Raw genomic sequence first — 26,282 nt, forward strand, 5'->3', positions numbered from 1 at the left:
AACCTGAATAGCCCTTTTACATGAGAGAAAGGGGGTTATGGTACGAGGTGTTTTCATGTGAAGAGTCACCCATTCCAAAGGTCTGTCTTTTTGTGCTAAAACTCCTGTAGGAGAAGAGGAGAATGAGTGGGGAAAATAAGGAAAAGCAAAGGCAACAAATGATCATACCTGTAAGCAAAAGAAGTTTTTAGGCATTTTTTGTTTGTTGTTTTGCTTGTTTTAGTTTTACTTTAGCCTTTTGTAACGTCTTATCTAATTTGCCAGTACGTAAAGAGGCAGCCGCTTCTTTGGCCACTTTCACCGGGCACGGCTTATCCCCAGCCTCCATTGTATTAATAACAACCTGCACTAAAGCCCAACTTGGCCAAAAGTTGAGGGGGATAGTTTCCCCTTGTCACATGAGCTTCATGAGATTATTTTTAACTCTAATCCATGTTTTTCTTTTTAATCTAAAGAGCCTTTTGGGAACCAAGGGTTATATTCTATTACAGTCTCTAAATATTTCTCAACATGTTGCCTAGTAACTTTTGTTCCATATTTCTTTATTTTTTTTTAAAGATTTTTTAAAATGTTTATTCGTTTTTGAGAGACACAGAATGTGAGTGGGGAAGGGCCCCTGAAGGCCGGGGAGGGTGGAGACACATAACATGCAGCAGGCTCCATACTCTGAATTGCCAGCACAGAGCTGGACGTGCGGCTTGACCTCCTGAACCATGAGATCATGACCTGAGCTGAATTTGGTTCCTCAACTGACTGAGCCATCCAGGTGCCTTTGTTCCATATTTCTTTAAAAAACGATGTGTTAAAGCAGCAAACCCAGAAGACTTAGTATGTAATTGCCCGATTACCCTGTGATTATATACCCTACTCACCACCTCGCGTAGGGTTCCAAACGCTTGCCGCTCACTTCTCGATGGGTACTTCGGGTCCCTGTTTGGCGCCACTTGTCAACCTCAAAGGAACGAGGACCTGGGGTGGTGAAGGAACTGAGGAAAAGAGATGACAGTACAGCGAGGCACAGGGGACTCTGAGCCCATAGCCGAAGGTCCAGAACTTTATTGTGCATCTTCATATATACCATCACAGAGATAGGAATCAACAGTGATCAGCTACAAGAGCTTAGTGAAGTATGGCAACAATGTACGTCTCGTACTGCTATAGCACGTACACACCGTGCACACCGTGCAAGAGTGGGCTCAGCAGAACAAGATACGATAGGAGTCTTTGTGGCAGGATGACACGCAAAGGGGAGTGAATGCGTTGTGCTATTCACTGCTGGCTTTTCTTAAGTAAAACATCCTTATCTGTGTACTGAAGAACAGGCCACGTTCCCAAGGGCATTTCACTCAGGTCCTCTCGGGTTGTTCTGAACCCTGTAGTCTCGCGTTTTCTGAGAGATCTTGGAGCTCGAGCGAATATGCGCCCCTGTTCGTGGTGCTGCTCTTGTTTCCCACAATCCGCATCATCGTAGATGGCAAGATTTCATTCTTCTTGATGGCTGAGTTAATATTCCTCTCGTGTGTGTGTGTGTGTGTGTGTGTGTGTGTGTGTGTGTGTATACCACATCTTCCTTAGTGTGTGTGTGTGTGTGTGTGTGTGTGTGTGTGTGTATACCACATCTTCCTTATCCAATTATCAGTAGGTGAACATTGGGCTCTTTCCATAATCTGACTATTGTTGATAATGCTGCTATAAATGTTGGGGTGCATGTGCCCCATTTTAATCAGTATTTTTGTATTAAGGAAATAATTTTAAATCTATAAGTGGATATAAAGCAGCTAGTTTAAAAGTAAATTCAATAATTGAGTACAATTATTTGTATAAAAATATTGTACTAAATTAACTTTTAGAAAGTAAATTCATTGAAACTGATTTGATTTGTAAAAAAGGCATCTGTTTATGCTCTAGATTCTTTGTTTTTAATTTATGTAATTGAAAAGAAAAATATAATATGAAGTCATTTCAGAATTCATGCAAAGTATCCTGTTTTTATTTCTAGAAAGATTGATGTTTTGAAAGCTACAGCAGAACAAATTTCTTCTCAGACTGGAAATAAGGTATGTTAAAAAGAGTTATGTAATTTAGATTTAGAAATAAAACATCCTCAAGTAACTTTTCCATGCTTGTGGCTTAAGAAGTCTGAAAAATGTCAGATTCCTTTTTCTTCGTGTTATTTTTCAGGTTCATGCAGTTCCGTGTGATGTGAGAGACCCTGAAATGGTTCAAAACGCCGTGTCAGAGCTGATCAAAGTTGCAGGACATCCTGACGTAAGTGCAGTGCTGATGAGGCCGAAGCAGAAGGTGTTTGATGTTGCTAACACCCAGCAAGAGTAATAAGGATGCAGTAAGGAAATAAAATATGTATGTGAGCAAGTGCTATGTTTCTGAGAAGCACCTATTTTCTTTCCTCAGGGAAGAGCCAGCTCTGCTCAGAGCAGGTAACAGATTAGCTGAACTACTACACCATTTCCTTTCAGAAATACTTAAAAAATGCATTTACAGTTGTATAGAACAAACTTGATTTTACTTTATTTAATAAGATTATGAAATAAGAGCAATTATCCAGCAGCATAATAGTTTAAATGATTCATGCTCTTTGCTTTTCCTAATAACTTTTGATTATTTCTATCAGTAGAGGAGAATAATACAAGTAAAGAAATCAATAAGATACTCCAAATTTTTCCTTATAAGACCTGAGTTGTGCATGAGTATTTGGTGGTTGTTTGGTTCACATATGAGAAAAAGCGATTTCCTCCACTGGGCTCAGAGAGAGCGCTCTTCTAAGTTAAAGATATTTTCAGACAGATCAATAATATTGAATCTACTAATAGAGCTTGGTAGAATCTTTATTGATAGTGAAGAAACATGTTATTAAGCAAGAGTTTCATTGGGTAAAGTAAGCCAAAAAGTCACCAGAAATTAAAAGGCATTTTTGATTCCTTGAAATAGACAAGAGGTAGATAAGCTTAATCTGTATTTGTTTTCTTAATGATAGATTCTACTCTAATTTGGAGACAGGGAATAGGATTCTGAAATGTGGTAAATAACACAGGATATTGTTACAGGCTCAAAAAAGTAAAACTGAATCAAATCTTGTATTATTTCATAGCAGACTATCAACTGTAGCTTAATGGTATTATTTGGATTAATTAAGTTTTGAAGTAAAAACTCTTGAGGGAAAATATTCCTATCTAAAAGTTTCTGTAACTTGTTTATTGCTTTATTAGATTGTGATAAACAACGCAGCAGGGAATTTTATTTCTCCCAGTGAAAGACTCTCTCCTAATGCTTGGAAGACCATAACTGACATAGTTCTAAATGGCACTGCCTATGTGACTCTAGAAATTGGAAAGCAACTAATTAAAGCACAGAAAGGTATGTTATTTAATTCTTCATATATTTATTGGGTCCCTACTGCACACAGGCTCTGTGATAAGCCTTGGGATATTGACAGAAGTTTATAAAACTTTGTTGGTGTCTGTGTAAGTCATAGGCTAATGGAACAGAAAGATACTTAAATAATTACTGTATGTTATGATATGAGCTCTAATAAATATACATTTCATGTGTATTCCTAGAACTTGGAAACACTAACTCTTCCTAGGGATGATTATCAGGTTGAGGAAGAAGACACAATTTGAGCTGAATTTTCATAGATCCCGATATGGGGAAGTGGGGGTGAAAGGAGGGTGGGAAGTAAATGAAAATATCCCTGGAAAGAGAGTGGATAAAGGGGGAAAACAAGGGTTTAGTGACTGATGAAAACTTTGGTGTGGTCAGAGATGAGGAGGGGGAATGGTGGGAAATAATTGAGGAGGTGAATTGGGTGTAATTGGGAAAGTTCTCATTTTCAAAATAGAAAATTTGATGTTGGTGTGCCTGGGCCTCAGTCGTTTAAGCATCTGACTCTTGGTGTCAGCTCAGGTCATGATCTCAGTTCTGTGAGTTTGAGCCCCACACTGGGTTCTGTGCTGGCAGTGAGGAACCTGCTTGGGATCCTCTGTTTCCCTCTCTCTCTGCCCCTCCCCCACTTGCACTGTCTCTGTCTCTCTCAAATAAATAAATAAACTTAAAAAAAAATAAAAAAATAAAATTTGATGTAACGTGTGAAGGAAATTGGGGGTTATTTTCTTATGGATTTCTGTTGAAGGTGTCTCTTGAAGAATGTGACTTTCTTGGAAAGGATACTGACAAAAATGAGGGGGGTGGAAAAATTTAGGGAGACCAGTCTGAAGTGTTTATCTTTTCTTTTGGCATGTGGTCACGTGACATGAGGGATAAATTAGGAGACATTTAGCAGATAAAATCAAAAGGCCTTACTGATTACATTAGAGAGTTTCTGCTGGATGAATAGTTTGGATGATGATGACATCAGTGTGGTTGAGAACCCTGGGGAAAATGGATCTGCAGGGAAGTTACTAGAACATTTCTGTTTAAGACGATGAACAAACTCATGTGTAATATATGTGAGTGTGTAATGTAATTAATTACTTATATGCTTAGAATCAGAGTGTATTCATTTAATGGACTTACTGATGACTTTCATGTAGCAGGTCCTGTACCATATGCACAAATGACAGAGGTGGGTGAGACTCTGTCCCTGAACAAGGATGGGGTATGTGCGGTGGGACTTGAAAGATAGGGGTATTTCTTAGGGTGAAGAGTATTCTGAACAAGGAAAAGGGGAAGAGTCCTTGGGGCTTGAGGGGAGAAGGGAAGGCGTGGAGCTGGCCAGGTTCCTTCCTCTGATTCAGAAGCCTTTGCCTCTTTACATTCCATTTCTTCTTCTGTACAGTGTGACTAATTCTTAAGCCAGCTTGAGAAAGAATGTAGGAACAGATAGAAGGTGATGGAGAGGCGCTGGCTGTTTGTGTATGTCTACAGATGCCATCCTTTGTCTCTGAGCTCATTGAAATAGAAACCTCAGGTCACTCATTTTGGTTCCATTTGGAGCTTCCATGATTTTTTTGTTTTTGATTTTTTTTTCTCTTCCTCATAAGGGATGGATGATTGGGAAGGGAGACAGAAAAGTGGGCCAGCTCCTCTCTCTTCCTTTCTCTGTCCTAGGATCCTTGACCTGTGTGCCTCTTCTCTCTCTCCTGTCTCTGCCTGATTTTTTTTCTTCTTATCTCTTACTCATTTTTCTATTTCTTTCTCTGTCTATGTCAGCTTTTCATTCTTGGTTCCCTATTTTGTTCTTCATCTAGGTCTCTCTCATCTTTGTGTTTCTCTGCCCAGTTGTCTCTTTTATTCCTTCCGCTGCCCATCTCTGTGACTCTTGATTTTTGGCTGACTCCCCCTTCTTTTCTCATTATTGTCATTCGTTTTAACAGACTATGATCTATTTTTACTCATCATATTGGATTAAAATTCTATGGGCTTCATTAAAAGTATATGAGCTAAGACTTTTTAAAAGATGGAAGCCAGATTTTATTCTTCCAAGATTCCTGTCAGTTATTGATGCCATAGCCTGACAGAGTTTGAAGGACTTGTACCACTGGGCCGTGGGGTACAGTGCACAGGGTCTATTCTGGTATTGGAGCCGCAGTCAAGGAACCCAGGTGCCGGTCATCTCTGAAGTGTGTCAGAGTGTACGTTCAGAGGCAGGCAGTCTTTGGTAATATGTGGTCAGAAGTATGTTAGGTGGTCTGGAAACATGAAATTAGTCAAGGTACTAATAGTCAAATTGGGCTCTGTGCTGACAGCTCGGACCCTGGAGCCTGTTTCAGATTCTCTGTCTCTCTTTCTCTCTCTCTCCCTCTGCCCCTTGTTCTCTCTGTCTCTCTCTCAAAAATAAATGATAAACATTAAAAAAAAAAAGATTTAGGAAACTTCTAAAGACATCATCCCAGTGTGCTCTTATAACCACAAAGGTTGGTAGATACGTAACGGATCCTTATTGGGAAGGATATTGAAAATGCTATGCTGAGGTCCATTCATCCTAAGGTGTTGTGTATCAATGTAATAATTAGTGAACAGTATGGAAAAGGATACTTAACTTTATTAAAGAATTGAGAGAACTTGCAATGAGGAGAGACTAATAGAGGATTTTATTTAAATGTAGTCAGAAAGGACATGGATAGGATAAATACTGAATTTTTACATCAAACCCTAGATCACTAGAAACAAGAGATAACCCCTGAAACTCACAAGAGGCAATTTAAGGACACGTAAGAAGTATTTTATTGAGGTAACACTAATATCCCGCTATGGTACTTTTAAATTTACAATGTACTTTTATATACCAGTGTGGAAATGGTATGAAATCGAGATTCTTATAAATGTATTAAATAAGAATAAATGCATAACATAACTTGAACATATGAATTTTAACTTACTAAAATTGAGGTAAAATTTGTATATGGTGAGATCCACAGATTCTTTGTGTTCAAATTGAACTTTTAATAAGCTTACACACTTAGGTAACCATCGTGCCTGCCAAGACGTAGAACATTTCCACTGTTCCCAAGGGTTCCCTCCTCCGTCTTTCACTTACTCCTCACTATCTTAGCTTTAAATCCATTTTTATTAGGTTGTTTGTCTTTCCATTATTGATTTGTAGAAACTCTTTGTTTCATCTGGACTGAGTACTTTCTCAGATATAGTGTATCTTTAGCATATTTTCTCCCAGTCTGTTGCTTATCTTTTCATTTCCTTATCAGTGTCTTTTGATGAGCAAGAGAACCTAGATTGTGATGAGTCTACGAAACTGGTTTGCAAATTGGCTCTAGGAGGTTGCTTTCCTAACAGCACTTTATATACATTTGGGCCACATTCTGACCCACACTGGATTGGTTATATTACATTTTGCTTCCTCAGTCTACGTGGATGTCCCTCATTTGTGGTGGTAACTTACATTTCCCTAGTGACTAATGGAGTTGTGCATCTTTTCCTGTGATCTTTGTATATATTCTTTAATGAAGTGTCGTAATCATTTGTTCTTTTACGGATTGAGTGTTTGTCTTAGTATTGAATTGAAAAGTTACTTTACATATTCTGAGTATAAATCTTTTATTAGATACGTGTTTTGCAAATATCTTTTCCCAGTCTATGATTTGTCTTGTTCTAACAATGTCTTCTCAAGCTGAAAGCTTTTTATTAAAAAAAAATTTTTTTTTAATGTTTTTCAAATTTATTTTTGATACAGAGAGAGACAGAGCATGAGAGGGGGAAGGGCAGAGAGAGAAGGAGACACAGAACCGGAAGCAGGCTCCAGGCTCTGAGCTAGCTGTCAGCACAGAGCCTGACGCAGGGCTCGAACCCACGAACGTGAGATCTGACCTGAGCCGAAGTCCGAGGCTTAACCGACTGAGCCACCCAGGCACCCCAAGCTGAAAGCTTTTTAAATTTGATGTTGTTCAGCTTTATGACTCATGCTCTTTGAGTTGTACCTAAGAGATCTTTCCTTAACCAAGGGTCACAATTAATCTCTCCATTGTTTTCTTCTGGAACTTTTATAGTTTTCACTGTTACAATTAGATCATGATCCACTTTGAGTTAATGTTTGCATTTGGTATGAGATAACAGGGTTAATTTTTTGCGTATATCTGTCGATCCTTTCCTCATTTGGTAGTTTTGTGGAAAATCAGTTGATGATATAAATATATGTCAATTTCTGACCTCTCTGCTCTGTTCATTTGATATATCTATCATTATTTGATTACTTAGCTTTATAATATATACATATATATAGATTCACTTTATATTAATTTGACATCAGGTATTGTGAGTCCTCCAACTTTATTCTTTTTTCAAAATTGCTTTCACTATTCTGTATCCTTAGCATTTTCATATACATTCTATAATTCAATAATTTTTACAAAAGAGTCTCCTGAAATTTTGACCAGGAGTCAAAATCTATTGATTTATAGATTATAGATTTATAGATTATATTGGGGAGAAGTGATATTTTGACAATATCACCTTTCAATCCATGAGCATGCAATGTCTTTCTATTTGTTTAGGTCTTTAATCTCTGTCAGCAAAGTTTTGCTCTTTTCAGTGTGTAAGTCTTATATAAATTTTGTTAAATTCCTGCCAAAGAATTTTATATTTTTGGTACTATTTTAAAGGATATTGTTTTCTAAATTTTATTTTACAGTTGTTTGTTTCTAGTGTTTAAAAATACAATGGACTTGTTTTTGTATATTGATCTTTTTCTGTCAGCTTGCTAAAATTAATAATTTTTACAGCTTTTTTGGTAGATTCCTTAGGATTTTCTATATTCTTGATAATTGCTTGTGGAAAAAGTCAGTTTCTTATCTTCCTTTCTAATCTATGTTTTCTTGCCTTATTTTACTAGCTGGGACCTCCAGTACAATGTTGAATAGCAGGGGCGAAAGTAAATGTGTTTTCTGGATATCAGTAGGAAAGCACTCAGTCATTAATTATGAATTTACCTGTAGGTTTTTGTAAATGTTCTTATCAGTTGAGGAAATTGCTTCTGTATAGTTTGCCGATGATTTTATTTTATTTTTTTAAGTCACAAATAGGTATTTGTCAAATCTTCTTTCTATGTTTATTGACATGCCTATCTTTAACAACCTGTCAGTACAGTGAATTCCATTGATTAATTTTTGAATTTTTCAACCAACATTGCATTCCAAATCCAAATCCTGCTTGGTAATGATATCCTATTTGCATATTGGTAGATTTGTTTCAATAAAATTTTCTTAAGGCTCATTTTTTCAGCTTCCAGGTATTACTTTTAATTGAGTTTCTTAGAGCCGTTACGGTGCTTGTTCAGTTCAGGGATCAGCCAGTATTTTGAGGGGGGATTTATATATGGGTGTTGCTTCCTCTTTCCACCTGCTCCGGCAGTCCTCATGTCTTATTTTTTGTGAATAGATGATGTGTTGGCTATAGCCCTGCTGTTTGAAATTGATGATCATATTTAACCTATGTCCAAAAAATGTCTCCTTCCTGTACCACTGTCGAAAACATAGTAGACAAGTGTTCAAAACAGTCTGATAAATGTCATTTTTGGCTGTTTGTCAGAATTTTAAATTACTTGATGGTGCACCTTGGTGCCTCAGTGGGTTAAGCGTCCGACTTCAGCTCAGGTCATGATCTCAGGTTCGTGGTTTCAAGCCCATGTTGGGCTCTACAGCTCAGAGCCTGGAGCCTGCTTTAGATTCTGTGTCTCCCTCTCCTTCTGTCTGCCCCTCCCTGACTATTTGCATGCGTGCGCTCTCTCTCGGTCTGTCTCTCTCTCTCTCTCTCCCCCCCACCGTTTCTCTCAAAAATAAATAACATTAAAAACATTAAAAAATGATTTGACATTCAAGTACAAATATTGGCCACATACCCATTATTGTGTTTCAAAAATGTGTTTGTCTGGGGACACCTGGAGGGCTCAGTCAGTTAAGTGTCTGACTTCAGCTCAGGCCATGATCTCACAGTTCAGGAGTTCAAGCCCTTCGTTGGGTTCTGTGCTGACAGCTCAGAGCCTGCTTTTGGATTCTGTGTCTCCCCCTCTCTCTGCCCCTCCCCACTCACATTCTGTGTGTGTATGTACCTCTCTCTTTCAAAAATAAATAAACAATAAAAAATTATTTTAAAAATGTATTTGTTTGGATTCTATCTAAAGAAAACAATTTTTTCTTAAATACTATTATAGGTTAGCCTATCTGGATAGTATACCTGATTTTGGACTAGCTTTGGTAATTGAATCACATGAATTACTTTATACCAAGAAGCTAGAATTCCTTCCACATAAGACCATATGAGACTTCTGTAGTAATGACTGCCACTAATGTAATTGTTAAATATAGGTCGAATACCCAACAGGTGTTAGAATATGGAATAAGCAAAAAGTGAAATATTATTTATAAGGAAATGTCTTAACTTTAACCATATTTTCTTCCTCTCTCCCTTCTCCTTCCTCCTTCCTTCTTTCCTTTCATCTTTCCTTCTTTCTTTTAAACATCAAACATTTATTGAGTATTCTGTATCAGATTTTATTCTAAATCCTAAACATTTATTAACTCATTTGATACTTGCATTGGCTGTAAGGTGTGTACGATTTTTTTCCTTTATAGTTACAGGTAGCTCAGAAATAGTCTTTTTTAAAAATATGAGGTAGATGTTTTAAATTCTCAGTTCTCTATTCCTGTCGCCATGAGTTCCTAACTTACCACTAAGCACGAAAGGTGATGCTTTGTACATTTTTGAGACCCACAAAAACAGGAGGAGTTGAGGGCATCTTTAACACTTCAGTTAGGTCTCTCAGCTTTACTACTAGAATAAAAGAAGATGACCAGTCATTTGACAAAATCACTGGTATGGAAGCAAGTGACTGTGTTTCATAAGCAAGGAATAGTGACCAGGAGCAGAGTATGGCTTTCTTATCGTTCAGTAGCATGAATGCAAGTTAAATACTGTCTAGATTTTACAGTATATTAGGACCATATGGGCACATTTCTGTGTATTATGTCCAGTCCTTCCTTAGAATACTGGGTGCATTTAAAGAATGTTTAAAAGTACATTTCTAGTCATCATTTGGAATTTATTAGGCCAAAGTATCATTTTCAAAAATCACGTTTTGCTAGAGTAATCTTGCTAGTTTGATGGAACATTTCAAATTCATTTGTTAAAATTTCTTTTAGCAACCATGTACTTTATCTTGGTGTATTATGAAGATAATATAAAGGTAAAATGATTTGGAAATTTTGAAAAGAATCTTTTTTTTCTTTTAAACTATGTAATTGGAAGTTTCCTAGAGAGGCAGTTTTATGTAGTGGTTAAGAGTGCAGGCTCTAGAGTCACACTGTTCCCATCCTACTTACACCAATCGATAATCCTGTGAATTTGGGCAAGTTACTTTTCTGTGCCTCAGTCTTTTCTTCTGTAAATTGGGCATAAAATAGACCCTCCTTCCTAGGATTGCTCTGATGGTTAAATGAACTCATGCCTGTAACATGTTAGGAACAGTGTCTGGCCCAGGATGGTGCTCAGTAAGTATCAGCTCTTAAAGAAAATGTTAGGTTCCACCAAGAAAAGTGCATGTTTACTACCTCAGTTACAAGGGCACCATGAAGTGTCTGAAGTTAAGACCAGAACCCATAATTAAAATAGACTAGAAAACCCAGAGTCCTGATACCACTTATTGTAATTAAACCTGCAAGTCTTAATTGATATGAATGATTTGTTTATATTAATGTTCAACTGAGATAAGTCTTAGTAGAGAACACTTTTTTTAGGAAGAGTTACTGTTTAAGTTATATGATCCTCCTTTGAATAACTTTTAGAGCAATGATGATTTGTAGATTTATTTATTTTTTTTTATTTTTGTAAACATTTATTCATTTTTGAGACACAGAGAGACAGAGCTCAAGCAGGGGAGGAGCAGAGAGAGGAGCAGAAAGAGGAGACACAGAATCTGAAGCAGGCTCCAGGCTCCGAGCTGTCAGCACAGAGCCTGACGCAGGGCTCCAACTCACTGACCATGAAATCATGACTTGAGCTGAAGTTGGACGCTCAACCGACTGAGCCACTCAGACACCCTGATATGTAGATTTAAATTTAATCTGAGCTTCAACTGAAAAGTGGCTAAGAGACGAGGTCCTCTGTCCCCTAACCAAAAAGGCAGAGCAGTGCAGTATTTTCTTTTTGCCATGATTGTCAGTAAAATTAATTGCTGTCAATAATAGAAGAGTTAAAGCCACAAACAGTAGCTCAATTATGTGTTTAGAACTATAAGGAGTTCAGTGTTTTGTATGTGTAATGTATCATGCCTGGAGAGGCAAGAAATGAGGGTAAGGGGTTTGGAGTTTACCCTCTGGAGATTAGTAAAGTTTAAATGAAGGATCTTAAGAAGAGATACATTCTGAGGGGAGATTGAAGCATGATCAGTGATTGTGGGGAAAGCCCAGTGAAGAGAAGTGTTAAAAGGAGAAAGAAACAAGAACCAGTGAAAGGTTGGTCTAGTCCCAGCAGCTGTGAATCAGAAACACAGGTTTAGGATCTTACTTTGGAACTGAAATAACTGATGAGTGATGTTGAGGGCCAGGTGAAATTGAAGATGTATCTTTCCAATGGCATTCACTCACAGTTTGTAGCAGTGTCACAATCCTTTCTTTGTAAAAGTGGAGATGGAGGAGCTGAGGATGGATGTCTTGAGACAAGATGGTGGCTCGACATTAAGTGATTAATTCATGTAATTGTCTAGGTGGCAAGTAGGCAAGTTAGACCAGGCGTGAATTATAAGCCTGAAGAATCGGAGAGGAAAAGCACCCAGAATTTATAATGAGGTCTCAAGGAGCATGTGTAGCATGAGGGTGTGAGAGCTCTGGAAGGGCAGAATCTAGAGGTGGGGAGGCACTGTAGCAATATTTTGGCATAATGGCAGAGCTCAGGTTGTGGCTCCACTGGGTAGCAGGGAAGGTTGTTGGGGATGAGGAGATCATAGAGCTGTGAGATTTCTAATCTTGTCCTTCTGGTGTTTGAAATCTACCAAGATGATGACAGAAATTGGGTTTGAGATACGGCTACAGATACTTGTGTAGGTTTAAGGCCAGGAGTCAAATTTCAGTGAAATTGGCAGACTGGCTGGGAAGTCAACTGAAATTACAAATAGTAATAAAAAACTGGTTATTATCAGTTTCAAAATGGTGATATTTTGCATGAGGGAAAAAATTGATAGGTAGTAACAATTAATAGATGAGCAATTCTTAGACTCTAATGACTTTTGCTGAACACTCCCTATTTTCCTATTTTATAGATGTTATATCTTCAGCCCAGAGCAGGGAAGTGGCTTGGTCAAGGTCACACAGCTACACAACTAGTAAATAGTAGAAATAATATTCAGGCCTGGATATCTTTACAGTATTCTACCTTGTTGGGCATTGGAACTAAAACTGTTGTTATTTTAGTTTTCATAATTTGGATTGAAGCTAGATTTTAGAACTTGGGTCTTCTTTTGAATGTATATATTCATTTAAACTTTACTATATTAAATATATATATATTTAAGGGAGAGCAGGCAAGGGAGAAGGGTAGAAGAAGAGAGAGAGAGAGAGAGAGAGAGAGAGAGAATCTTAAAACAATTTTTTTTAGTGTTTATTTTTGAGAGAGAGAGATACACACAGTGCAGTCAGCAGAAGGCAAAGAGAGAGGGAGACACAGAATCTGAAGCAGGCTCCAGGCTCTGAGCTGTCTGCACAGAGCCCAACGTGGGGCTTGAACCATGCTCTGTGAGAACAGGACCTGAGCTGGAGTCAGAGGCTTAATAGACTGAGCCACCCAGGCGCCCTTAGAAAAAGAGGATCTTAAGCAGGATCCATGCTCTCTGTGCAGCCAGACACGGGCTTGATCCCACAAACCTGGGAATATGACTTGAGCCAAAATCCAGAGCTGGACACTCAACCAACTGAACCACCCAGGTGCCCCCATTTTATTACCTTTAATAGACAATGTGATTTTAGTTTCTTTGTTATTATTTCTTTTCCATTTTGAAATGATGAAGGACAGGCTAGCCTAATATTTTATTTATTGCTCCCTTTCTCCATTTACTTCACTAAATAACAGATTAATTTCTGCTATTTGCACTGAGATGTTAGAAAGTTGCCATTTCCAAACCTCTCCTGTAGGTAGTTATTCTAATTTAAAGAATTGGTCTTTCTGCAAAATACACACACACACACACACACACACATATATGTATATATATATATATGACTGAACCAGGGAATCTGTGAATATTTAAAAAAATTTTTTTTAAATGTTTATTTTTGAAAAAGAGAGAGACAGAGTGTGAGTAGTGAAGGGGTAAGGAGAGAGGGAGATACAGAATCTGAAGCGGGCTCCAAGCTCTGAGCTGTCAGCACAGAGCCCGATGCAGGGCTCGAACCCACGAACTATGAGATCATGACCTCAGCCAAAGCTGGACACCTAACCGAGTGAGCCACCCAGGCACCCCTGCTTTTCATTCTTTAAAGTCCTGTGGTATTGTTCCACTGCAGCATTAGCCCTGTTGGAATAGTACAGTCTCCAAATTTTACCTCCTTTTTGCACTCAGAGAATTAAAAGCAGCACCATCGTCTCATTCCAAGCAGTAGGCGACCCAGATCTTCTAGGCTGAGAAAACAAAACCTAAAAGGAGAAAGAAGAGGACATCTTTCATTTTTGGTATCTGAATTATATAAAATGTCTTAATTCCTCTTCTCCCTCATTTTAATAAACATTTGTTCAATGTGAATCAGAAGTTAGAGCACTTTCTTTTTTTTAACAAAAAATTTTTTAATGTTTATTTTGAGAGAGCGCTCGCTCTCTGGGGGAGGGGCAGCGAGAGAGGGAGACAGAGGAGCCAAAACGGTCTCTGCGCTGACAGCAGAGAAACCTGATGCAGGGCTTGGACCATGAGCTCATGACCTGAGTCGAAGTCGGACTCTTCACCGGCGGAGCCACCCAGGCGCCCCTAGAGCACTTTGTACTGGACAATGTGCTTTGTATAAGTTAAAGTAGCTTTTATGATTTTGCTGTGAGCATGATGCAGTTAGTGTCGGTTGTCAATGTCGTGTGATTGTGCCCATGAATGTTTGACGTCCCTCCTTTTGCAGAGCGACTTTGGAAGCAAAATAATTTTCACAGCACTAAAAGAGGCTGAGTTTGATAGAAAAAAGAAGTACCCATAATGACTAACATAACTATTCTTATTCTCTTGTCCTCGAAATGGCACTCCTACCCCCTCTTCCACCCCCATGTTGCCCAAGATGTGCTGAGTTTTGTTACTACTTTGGAAAATGCAAAGGGGTAGAGAAACTAGATATTTTTGGAGGAAGAATAAAACTTATCTGAATATTCTTCAAATTATTCTTATTGTAGTCTTTCAAACTTAGAGTCCTCTAAATTTCTTAAAGCATTTTTGTTTTATAGGATATATATAAATATAGTTTTATCCTTTTGGAAATATTACACTTATGGTATTAGCTAGTTTAGTGGCTAAATAAATAGAAAATCAGTGATTTCTTAGCAGCTAAAGATTATTATTTTAAACTTAAATTCATTCAGTCAATTTATTGAGAATCTATTATGTCCCAAGCACTGTTGATTACTGTATGTTTGGTATCACTTTTTTAAAAGTTTTTTTTAATCTTTTATTTATTTTTGAGAGACAGAGATAGACAAAGCATGAATGGGGGAAGAGCAGAGAGAGAGTGAGACACAGAATCTGAAGCAGGCTCTAGGCTCTGAGCTGTCAGCACAGTGCCCAACAGAAGGCTTGAACCCAGGAATTGAGAGATCATGACCTGAGCTGAAGCCTGAAGCTTAACTGACTGAGCCACCCAGGCGCCCCCTGGTGTCATGTTTTAATATAGCTTTGTATGGTCAGTTTTCAAAAGAAATTTGGAAAACAAAAATTGTAAATATTGACTGACATATGTACTTAAAAAAATTTTTTTTACATTTATTTGTTTTTGAGAGAGAGAGTGAGACAGAGCCTGGGTAGGGAGGGGCAGAGAGAGAAGGAGATACAGAATCTGAAGCAGGCTCTTAGCACACATTCAGCACAGAACCTGACACAGGGCTCAAACCCAGGAATCCTGAGATTATGACTTGAGCCAAAGTTGGACACTTAACCGACTGAGCCACCCAGGCACAACTGTTAGTGAATATTTTTTAACATCTGTTCCCTTGTATATGTTTTTTACTGTTTCCTTTGGTTGCTATTAAGATTTTTTCTTTGGAGCACCTGGTTGGCTTGGTAGGTGACTCTTGATCCTCAGGGTTGTAAGTTTGAGCTCTACATTGGGTGTAGAGATTACTTAAAACTTTAAAAAAAAACCCCAATTTCCTCTTTATCACTGGTTTTGAGTGACTGATATGATATGCCTTGGTGTGGTTTTCTTCGTATTTTTCGTATCTAGGATTTGTTTAGCTCCCCAAACTTATATAGATTTTACCAAATATGAAAAAATTTCAGTCTTTATTTCTCCAACTGATTTTTCTTCCCCTTCCTTCTGGGACACCAGTTGTACGTATGCTAGCATGCTGGACTCTGTTCCATAGCTCATGGAAACCCTGCTTGTTTTGTTCCCTTCCCAACTATTTTCCTTCCCCTGCCCTCCATTTGGAATGATCGCTGCTCCTGTGTCTTCCAGATATTGGACCTTTTCTTCTACAATCAGCCCATTCATTTAATTATTCATTTCAGATAGTGTATTTTTTGCTTTAGAATTCCTATTTGGTTTTATTTTTGTATTTTTTATTATACTCATTTTCCTTGAAATCTTTTAGCATATCTATAATATCATTTTAAAGGTCTTCATCTTTCAATTCTATCTTTTCTGTAATTTCTGAGACTCTTCCTATTAACTGATTTTTTTCTCCTGGTTAGGTTTCTGTGTCTTTTTTTGTGTAGCAATTTTTGATTGCATGCTATGAATGTTATATTGTTGAATGTGTGTGTGTTTATTAAAATTTTTCTTTGAAGTGTACTGAGGTTTATATTAGGAAATAGTTAACTTGTGGATCTGCTTGATCATTTCGGTCTTCATTTTTGAGCTTTATTTGGGCCCATTTAGAGTAGCCTTTACTTTTCAGCTAATTTAGCACTCCTAATAAGGCATGGCCTTTCTGAATTTTCCACTGAAAGTTCTGGATGTTCAGTGAAGCTGCTTAGAACTCCCTTAGGTCCCAGCCCCTCTGGGAAGTGTGGGAATTGTCCCAACTTCCAGCTCCCTGGCACTCATTCTTTACCTGGCCTGGTGAAATCTCACCCCAAACGTGTACAGTTTGGTATTTGGCCAAAGACTCAAGGAGACACTATTCAGATTTGTGGAGCTCTCTGTCTGCACACTTCCCTCCTTGGGGATCTCTTCTCACAAATTCCAGCTTCCTCAGTCTCCCCAAACTCTGATCTCTGTTTCCTCAACTCAGTGAGAATACCATATTTCACTTATATTTCTCTTCCTTATTTCACAGTCTATATAGTGTGTGTGTGTGTGTGTCTGTGTGTTCAGTGTGTGTGTGTGTGTGTGGTATATACTATATTGTAGAATATTATAGTCTATGTATAGTACCTTTAGATAAAAATCTGGGGTGACTTTAGAGCTCACCTCATGTGTTTTTCTTCTCTCAGGGGTCACTATCTTTCCCTGCCTGCTGTATGGTGCCTGAACATAGTTGAATCATATAATCATCTGTGTTATAAACGTGTTACAGGAGGAGGGCGAGTCCATCGTGGTTGGAAGCAGAAGTCCCTGCTAATATAGTTTTGATTCTAATTTAGTCTTACATAAGTGGGTGCTTAGTTAATGGAAATCCCATCCAGCTGATTATGCAGGGGGTTATATAGGGCCAGGCCTCTGAGGTTTGGGCCTTGATATAGACTCACCTGGTGTAGAATATGTCAAGTAAGCACAGATTGGGCCATCTTGAATGACAGCAATATTACTAGCAAACTGTAGCAATTTTTTTAGATTACGCTTTCATTAATTTAGGGCCACTGAACTTTTACACAATGCTACATTTTTGTTAATATCCTCTTGACTCAGATCCAATTCTTGTAAACCATGTTTTCCTGATGTGCACTGATTTCACGGTGTTGTTAATTACTGTATCCTTTTCCAATTTCAGGAGCGGCATTTCTTGCTATTACAACCATCTATGCTGAAAGTGGGTCAGGTTTTGTAGTTCCAAGCGCTTCTGCCAAAGCGGGCGTGGAGGCCTTGAATAAGTGAGTACTACTGTGTTAATCCCAACATTGAAGGTGAACAGTGTGCTTTGGTAGGTCATGGAGCTAAATTTCTTCTCTCTAGTCTCCATCCAGAGAAAAGTAAAACAAAGACTAATTTGGATTTACTCGAAAACACCTCCTATTTCTTGGACGAGTCCTATTTGTCAGGGTTAGCACTGTCTGGTAGAACCTTCTGCAGCGATGGAAATGTTATAACTCTGCACTATCCAATAGTCACATATGAACCTTCAAAATGTGGGTAGTGTGACTGAGAACCTAAATTCTATTTACTTTTAGTTCCATTAAAATTAAAATTAGGTGTAGATAACTGCATGTAGCTGGTGGCTGTCATATTAGATAGCACGGGAGCACAGCCTTTTTCTTCTCTCATATACATGTTTATCTTTACTGCTATTTCTGATCTCTATTAAACACACCTTTATCCTTAGATTGTACCTGCTGAGCAAGATTAATAGGACTAACATGAACCAGTCACCGCTTGCTGGTTCTTGTGGCCTTTTCTCGGCAGCATACGATAGCTCTTTGAATCTGCTCTCCATTGGCCCTTGCCACTGTTTTGTGGTCGTGTAGGTTGTCATCATGGCTTACTGTGATCACTCACTCCTGTGTCTCTCTGCCGCCAGTCTTTCCCCTCTCTATTTTTTATGCATAATCCCACCAGAATCACCTTTCTAAAAGTACATGTATGCTTATGATACCTCCTAGCTAAAATCTTAGATCATCTTTTTGTTACTCTTTGGAATACAAGCTGAAACTCACTATGGCATTCTGAATACACTTGCCCCTGACCTTTGTTTATTCATCAGTTAATTGGATACATGTTTATTTTGTGCCTTTTTTGTGCCTGGCACTCTGCTGGGTACCAGGGATAGGATAGTGGTGGAAGTAGAATAGTCCTCGCCCTCACCTGAGTGTATAGTCTTATACCATTTCTCTTGTGTTTTAATTTCCATTGAACTGCTCTGTATTTCCTTAAATATGCCGCGCATTTTCCTTTCTCTTGGGCTCGGGCTTTGCTGCTGTTGGGATATGCTGTGATGTTTTCCTGACTTTCAAGGCTCTCATCATATCCGTCCTCTGTGATGTTTCCTCTCATTTCTTTAGAACAGAATGAATTATTCTCTGCTCTGTGGACCCTTAAACCTTTATTTCAATCTAGCAAGAAGACTAACACACTAATAAATAAATGCTACCCATTGTTACAGATTCTAAAGTGAAGGTTGTGTATGAATATAGGGGCACAGAGAACGGCATGCAAGACTACTTTTTAACATATTGTTAAGCCTGTTGCACTTCTGCACTAGAGTGTGAGTTCTGTGATGGAGAAACGTTATTCATCTCCGTGTCCTTAGTTCTCAGCAGATCTGGTACGTAGCTCTTGCTCAGTGCTGGCTGAATTGCATAATTATTCTCTTTTTCAGGGAGTCTCAAAGTACTTTCTCACATTTAAATCAGTAACATATATTTCTTTGAGATACAGAGACATCTTTGGAGTTGAGTCTTAGTGTGACTAGAGATAATTGCCTTTTTGTTTAAGGTCTTGCTGAGCATGAAGCCTGCTTAAGAGTCTCTGTCCGTCTCACTGCCCCCCCCCCCGCCCAACCCCATCACGTGTACGTGCTCTCTCTCAAAAAAATGTTTGTCTTGGGACCTTTGATCTTGTTAGAGGTTTCAGTCTCATGTCTTTCAAGGTCTCTGATTCTGTGTTGCTTGTTCTTTTGTTTTGTTTTGTGTTACTGCATAGTGTATTGCACGAAGTAGATACTCATAAATGTGTACTTCCTCTGCAGCCTGCATTCCCGTCAATCCCTGTCTCATACTTTACGGTACGTGGTCCTACTAAATAAGGCCTTGTAAGTCCCCAAATACTGCATGTTGTTTGTACCTTCGTCCTTTACTGGACCATGTGCCTGGGCTGTTTTTTTTTTTTTCCATCCAGGGCTCTGTTATCTCCCACCCTCTTTTCCTCCCCCTTGTCTCTCACCATGAACTCCTACTCCTTCTTCAAGTGTCAACTCCAATATCACCTCCTCCAGGAAGCCTTTCTTCTCACTCTCAGTGGACTTAGGTACTTCTTCCTTTAAGCAGCCATGGCACACCTTACATAGTTCCCAGGAGAGTAACTACTTTATGATGTAACTAAGCTGACTTCTCTTGAGAGAGTGGGACTGCTCTCTTGAGGGCGAGGACTGCCTTTCTTTGGAGGTAACTAACATTTATAAAGCGTTATTAACTCACAGTAAGGACACGATAAACATCTGTTGATTTAACAACAATAATGGCTAACATATAATGAGTATATTGTGCTCAGTTAGCATCTTAACATGCAAAATGAGCTAATGAGGTGGATTTCATGTCATGTTACAGTAGTTCTTCAGAATATTAGCTAGTTTAATGAGAGCCGGGACTGGAGAAAGTGTATCTGTTGCACGTCTCAGCAGAGATTATATGACTTTTCCTCTAGACAGGTTTCCTTAACAGGTTGTTCAGTTTTTCACAGGAAGCTATAAACTCGGCTCAGCACAGTAATTCTGTTAGGACATGAAGTTACTACTTTCCTAGCATTTTGGAGCAGATGCACTACAAGTACATTCCAAGGGTAGGTACGGTCATGAGTTCCGTCAAAAGTATCACTCAGGGAAGCAAGTTTTATGTATGATTTACCAGAAAGAGATGTAGTCCACCCATTCTCTAAAATGCCCACATGGATTAAGACAGATTAACAGGCTGTGCTTGGAGCACGTGCGCCCTCACCCCCCTCCCCACATAGAATGAGTTTGGTTTAATTGGTGTTTGTGGGTTTTTCTTTTTAATGTTTATTTATTCATTTTGAGAGATAGAGAGAGTACACGTGGGAGGGGCAGAGATAGGGAGAGAGAGAATCCCAAACAGGCATCACACCCCATCAGCCCAGAAACTGACTCAGGGCTCAGTGTCACGAATGGAATCATGAAATCATGACCTGAGGCAAAATCAAGAGTGAGATGCTTAACCAACTGAGCCACCCAGGCACCCCCTGAATTGGACTTTGAAGTGATCTTGTCAGGTCTTATTAATTGATATCTTGTAGTTCCATAAGCTTTATCTCTTTGTATCTATTGCAAGTGTACAGTACTGAATTATCGTATTACATACACAATATTCATTTTAGAAGTCTTCTTGAAAGAAATATCTTTCTGATTTTTTTTTTTAAATCAGGAGAAATTGTGCTTTTCCTGAGAGATTAGCTTGCCTTTTCCTTATGGGCACTGCAAAGTGTGTAACTGATTAGGTTCCTTTTTTGCATAGTGTCATAGAAAGAATGGTTGCAAATTTGTGACCTACATATTATGATTATATAGAATGCCACAGAACAGTTAGGTATTAGCTCCATGCTTGGTTCCTTTGTGTTTCCTTATCCTTTCTTCTCTTTGTTCCTTCTTTCCTGCCTTTTCTCTCTTTCCTTCAAATAATTTTATCTTCCTTATTTGCATTATTTATATATTTTTAAAATTGTTACCCTAAGTCACTTTTTAAAACTAGATTATATATAAAGTATATTTGTGTGTATATAGAGTATATATAAAGTATATATATATAAAGTGTATATAAAGTACATATACATATGAATGTAAATTCCTAAAATCTATTTAGATAATCAAAGTTAAGACCTATCTATCAAGTAAGCTTTTAAAACAGATTGCTTCAAGTTTCCATGTTTTCTATTACTGTTATAATTTGCTTCATACCATTTAGTAAGATTTTGTTAGATTCCTCTTTCCTTTTGAGTGCTATTCAACAGTTGTATTAAAGCCTTATTAAACATGGAAGTATTTTATATCTTTGTAATACATCTCATTTAAAAGCATTTGTGATGTTGCAAACATTGTAATCCTGTGGACTGTATTTAGGTAAAGCTATACTGGATATTGTACATGTAGAATTGAACTCCAGAAAATATGGGGGCTTGATTCTTTCACTTTTTATGCTAAATTATGATACTTTAATAATGTTTTTGATATAGGACTTGGTTCTGCAATGTAAATGGTAGGTGATATAGCATAAAGTGGCCTTAAGGAAGGACACTAAAATGTAAATGTGGTAGGGTCCCCTCCCTACAAAAAGTAAAAAAAGAAAAAAAACCTCAAAGCAGCCTGGTTATCCACGTCTGTGACCGCATCCCTCATGATCTTGTAACATCAGACCACTTAATCAGACTGCATCTTCGTATGTTACCATATATGGGAGACAAGTCACAAAATATTAAAAATGATTTCACGTGGTGTTCGGGCCTCAGTTCTTCAGGTACAAACCCAGTGGAGCGGTGCTGGCATGAATAAAGTTGGTTCCTGGAAAGAAGAGCCTCTGTGTCCCTCCTCTCTGTGCGAGAATCCTGCTACATAAATAGTAGACGCTACAACAGAGTGATTAAAGGCATGAACTCTGGAGCTAGACCACTGAAAGTTGATTTACTGGCTATATGACCCAGAGCAAGTGATTTCACCTCTCTGTGCCTCAGTTTCCTTGTCTGTAACATGGGGAATAATAATAGTACCTACTTGAGGTTGTAGTCCCTGGCATGTGGTGAGTATGCAGTGAGTCGTGGTTATTAGTACTTTTACATAGAGTATGCGATTTTAGAATCTATGCTGTTTATTTTCATTTTTAGGTCTCTTGCAGCTGAATGGGGTAAATATGGACTACGATTCAATGTGATTCAACCAGGGCCTATAAAAACAAAAGTGAGTTTTAGTTTGCCTGTTATCTCATTGTGGACGATGAAGGAATGAAATATTCGTAGAAATATTCTGATTGTTTTGTGCAGGACTTGTCAGAGATGTCTGAGTTTGGAGCCCTAGTGGTAGAGAAGAGGGTTTTGCCATTATCCAATATAAATGAGAAGATGGTCAGGAATGCAGCAGCTATATAATTTCTTAATAAGATCTATTTCCGTGTCTTAATCTTCTGGGATTTTTTGTGCTATCAGTTTTGGGATTTTGTCTGATTTGTTTCAGTGATCTGTTATTATACTCTATTTCTTAATCTTTACCATATTTTAGGGGTTCTTTCTTGGATTGACATCCTTTTTTTTTTTTTTTTTAGTTCCTGGAAATGTAAGTATATTTTTATTTAAGAGATATTCTAGAAGGTTCTCTGCTCCTGTGATAGGTAGCATTTTCTTTGACACACATCTGTGTCTTTCACTTTCAAACACTCATTTATGTCATTTGACTCCCATGTCTCTGAGTACAAATCTTTCTGAGGGCATACATTTCACCTATAATTAATAATCAGTGCAGATACCCACCACAACGCATGATGGTCACTAGTGCTGTTGCAGTTGCTGCTCAGAATGTCCCCAGGTCCTCTGTTCTCTCCCACTGCCCCAGATAACTTCACTCTCACTTTCTGTTTTCATGTAAAGCAAGAATTTACAATACTAACTGGCATATAGCTCTGAAGGCCTCAGTGAAGTGTGATCACTTGTTTCAGTTGTATAAGTAAATACTTTAGAAGATAATGCTAGGGAGCATTTGGATTGTAGGTAGTTCGGGGCAGTAAATGTCAACATGGAAATGGCTGTACTAATTTATTTAGCATCTTGAAGGGTGGAAAATAGAACTACCTGAGTGACTGAAACTTGATTGACTATCTTGTTTGACACTTCAATAATAAAGAATCTAATATAATTAATTAATACAGTTAATAAATAACTCAAAAGCATGTATTAAAACACGTGACTGAGGGCAGCACTGTGCTGAGGACTATCTGAAGAAAACCCAGGAGTCACAGACGCTTCTTTTTAGGACCTCAACATCTAGGAAAGATAACCTGCATTTTGTTTATTTATTTAACACATATTGAGTGCCTGCTGTATGCAAAGGTACTGAGAAAGATATAAAAACATTTCTATCAGTGAGTTCTTGCCATCAAGGAGCTTACAGTGTAGCAGTGGAAGTATAAGTTGGACACAGATAACAAACATGTAGCTTTAAAGAGATTAAAAGAAAATTGAAGTATAGAAACTTGGTAGCAGGTACTGATATAGCCAGGTAGCCTGTTGCTGCCCTTTGTCTGCCCTGATTCATACGCGCCCAGGGAGAGCTGGCAGGCTCACAAGGAGGCTTCTTCTGAGAGGCTTCTTCTGAGGTATTGCTTTGTCTCATACCTGACTTATTGAAGAAAGCTATCACCTAGACTTCCAGGCATTGGTACAGAGAAGTCCAGTCTTTTATTTATTTATTTTTTAAATCCGTGCACATACATACTTCCTCTTGGTCTGCACCTTCATATTATTAACAGAAGGCAGACAAATTTGGCAAATTTAGTGATGTTTTTTCTCCAAGATCTACTTGAATTGAATATTCCTACATACTTGTTTTCCTCCTTTCCAATTATTTTGAGAAGAAAGGAGAAGACAAGGAATTTCTTCTTAAAGGTTTTCTCTTGGGTTACTTTTCTGATTACTAAATCAAATAACAATATCGCTGTTGCATCCACCACATTGGACTTGCACATATTTCAGAGTACTTTCATATACATTTTCTCATTTGATGCTTATAACAGTTTCGTGAGGTAACTAACGAGAGGTATCCTCATTTTATGGATGAAGGAAGAAACTAAGGTAGAAAGGTTATATTTTCTGGTAATATTTTTAGGCCAGCGTAAGGTAAAATGTCCTGTTTTGAGCTAAAATGAATATGGAAGAATTTGGCAATATTATAAGGCCTGAGGTATGAATAGGCTGTCATAGTAATATTACATTTTTTACAAACTTGTTTCTTCGATAAAAAAGGAGTTGCATTAACAAAAAATGCAACTTAACTGTTTTCTTAATTTCTCAGGGTGCCTTTAGCCGTCTTGACCCAACTGGAGAATTTGAGAAAGAAATGATTGACAGAATTCCCTGTGGTCGGCTAGGAACTGTGGAAGAACTTGCAAATCTTGCCGCTTTCCTTTGTAGTGACTATGCTTCTTGGATTAATGGGGCAGTAAGTATTGTTTCTCTTAACTTTTGGAGGAGGTGGATTTGGGGTGGGAAGGTGTACTCTGGAACCAGTCCTGACAGTATTGAATATACCTATGGGTTTAAAATATTTATTTAGCTGTAAATAATATAAAAGATTGATGTAGATTGTTTAGCCTATGAAATTTTTTCATGGCTAAATTAATCTTATTAAATGCAAATTACCCTGGAAGACATGCCTTTAAGATGATTTTTAACCTCGGGTAGAATTTGAAGTTGTGGGGATGGCGGAAAAAGGATTCTAAAATGAGTAATCAGATTAGGTTTAATCATCACGTTTGTCCTCAAAATTTGGGCTTTGATTGAAAGTGCCAAGGAGATGTTCCATCCAATCAAGACAGGAGAATGCCTAATGGTTCAGAAACTTTTTAAAAGGGGTTAGTTTCAGGATTTTTGCCTTTTTTTTTTTTTTTTTTTAGGTCATTAGATTTGATGGTGGAGAGGAAGTGTTTATTTCAGGAGAATTCAACAGTCTGAGGAAGGTAATGCCATTTTGTGAATATGATATAATATTAGCAGCTAAGAGACTAGGCTTTAGAAGCATACGAGAAGCACGTTAAGCTGGCTTTCTGTTCGTATTAGGTCACTGAGGAGCAGTGGGACTTAATAGAAGGACTCATCAGGAAGACAAAAGGCTCCTAGGACCACACTGGCCTTCGTCGTGGTTAGAGCGGAAGTGATACCGGCTGTGATCTTTTGAATATTTTCAGGCCTAATAAATCATTAATGGAACAAACACGGACTGGGTGTGTATCATTGTGCCGGGCTGGCCGGAGGTGGATGTTGTATATTTAAAGATCTGTAAGATGAGATATTATCTCTTTAAAAGTTTTTTTTTTTTTTTTTAATAAAAAAGGCAAGGGAGTAAAGATTTTCATGGAGTTAAAATGCTTGGAAGTGCAGAGAAGGAAACAGATATTATAACTTGGAAAAATCAGGAGAATCTTAATGGTCGAAGTAGCATTTGAGTTACATGTTAAACCATGCCTATGGGGATGGGGCCTAAAAAAAGAGATGATATACATTAGATATAATGGACTCTGCCTTTCCATTATATTTCCTTTTTAAAAAAATGTTTATTTGTTTATTTTTGAAAGAAAGAGAGAGTATACGTGTGAGCAGGAGAGGAGCAGAGAGAGAGCATGAAGAGACTGACTGGCCCAAGGGGCTGCACACTCAGCACAGAGCCGTATGTGGAGCTTGATCTCACGGCCCTGAGATCATGCCCTGAGCTGAAATCAAGAGTCAGATGCTTAACCACTGAGCCACCCAGGTGCCTCTCCATTAAAAAAGGAGGAAAGTTGAAAAAACACTGGAAAGAAACAATAACTTTGAAGTTATAAAAAATGTAAACACTGAATATTAATTTAAGCAAAATTAGAGATATGGTTTCATTGGTAGATTTAGTGGAGGGAAAAAGGGTATTATTACAGGAAAAAAAGCTTAAAAAGCTGACGAGCTTACTGTGGACTGTGGTAGTACTTTCTGTGCAAATTATATAAACAAATTACTTCATAAAATATAAAATTAAATAAAAAGGCAAAAGACTAAAAACATACACCAAAGTATTAACAGAAA

At 38.0% G+C, this 26,282-nt stretch overlaps 1 protein-coding gene across 2 annotated transcripts in view; it reads left to right on the plus strand.

Moving 5' to 3' along the window:
- Positions 1-25,440, plus strand: part of DECR1 (2,4-dienoyl-CoA reductase 1) — a 47,119-nt gene extending 21,679 nt beyond the window's left edge. For both annotated transcript variants that reach the window (XM_029923911.1, XM_029923910.1), the window contains exons 3-10: positions 2,000-2,057; positions 2,182-2,268; positions 3,228-3,375; positions 17,578-17,677; positions 22,347-22,419; positions 24,523-24,669; positions 25,124-25,186; positions 25,287-25,440. In XM_029923911.1, coding sequence (XP_029779771.1) covers positions 2,000-2,057; positions 2,182-2,268; positions 3,228-3,375; positions 17,578-17,677; positions 22,347-22,419; positions 24,523-24,669; positions 25,124-25,186; positions 25,287-25,346 — 736 coding nt within the window. In that variant the 3' untranslated portion in view covers positions 25,347-25,440. The remainder of the gene's footprint in view (positions 1-1,999; positions 2,058-2,181; positions 2,269-3,227; positions 3,376-17,577; positions 17,678-22,346; positions 22,420-24,522; positions 24,670-25,123; positions 25,187-25,286) is intronic.
- Positions 25,441-26,282: the final 842 nt, after the last annotated feature.

The sequence above is a fragment of the Suricata suricatta genome, chromosome 15 (assembly GCF_006229205.1).
Source record: "Suricata suricatta isolate VVHF042 chromosome 15, meerkat_22Aug2017_6uvM2_HiC, whole genome shotgun sequence".
NCBI lineage: Eukaryota > Metazoa > Chordata > Mammalia > Carnivora > Herpestidae > Suricata > Suricata suricatta.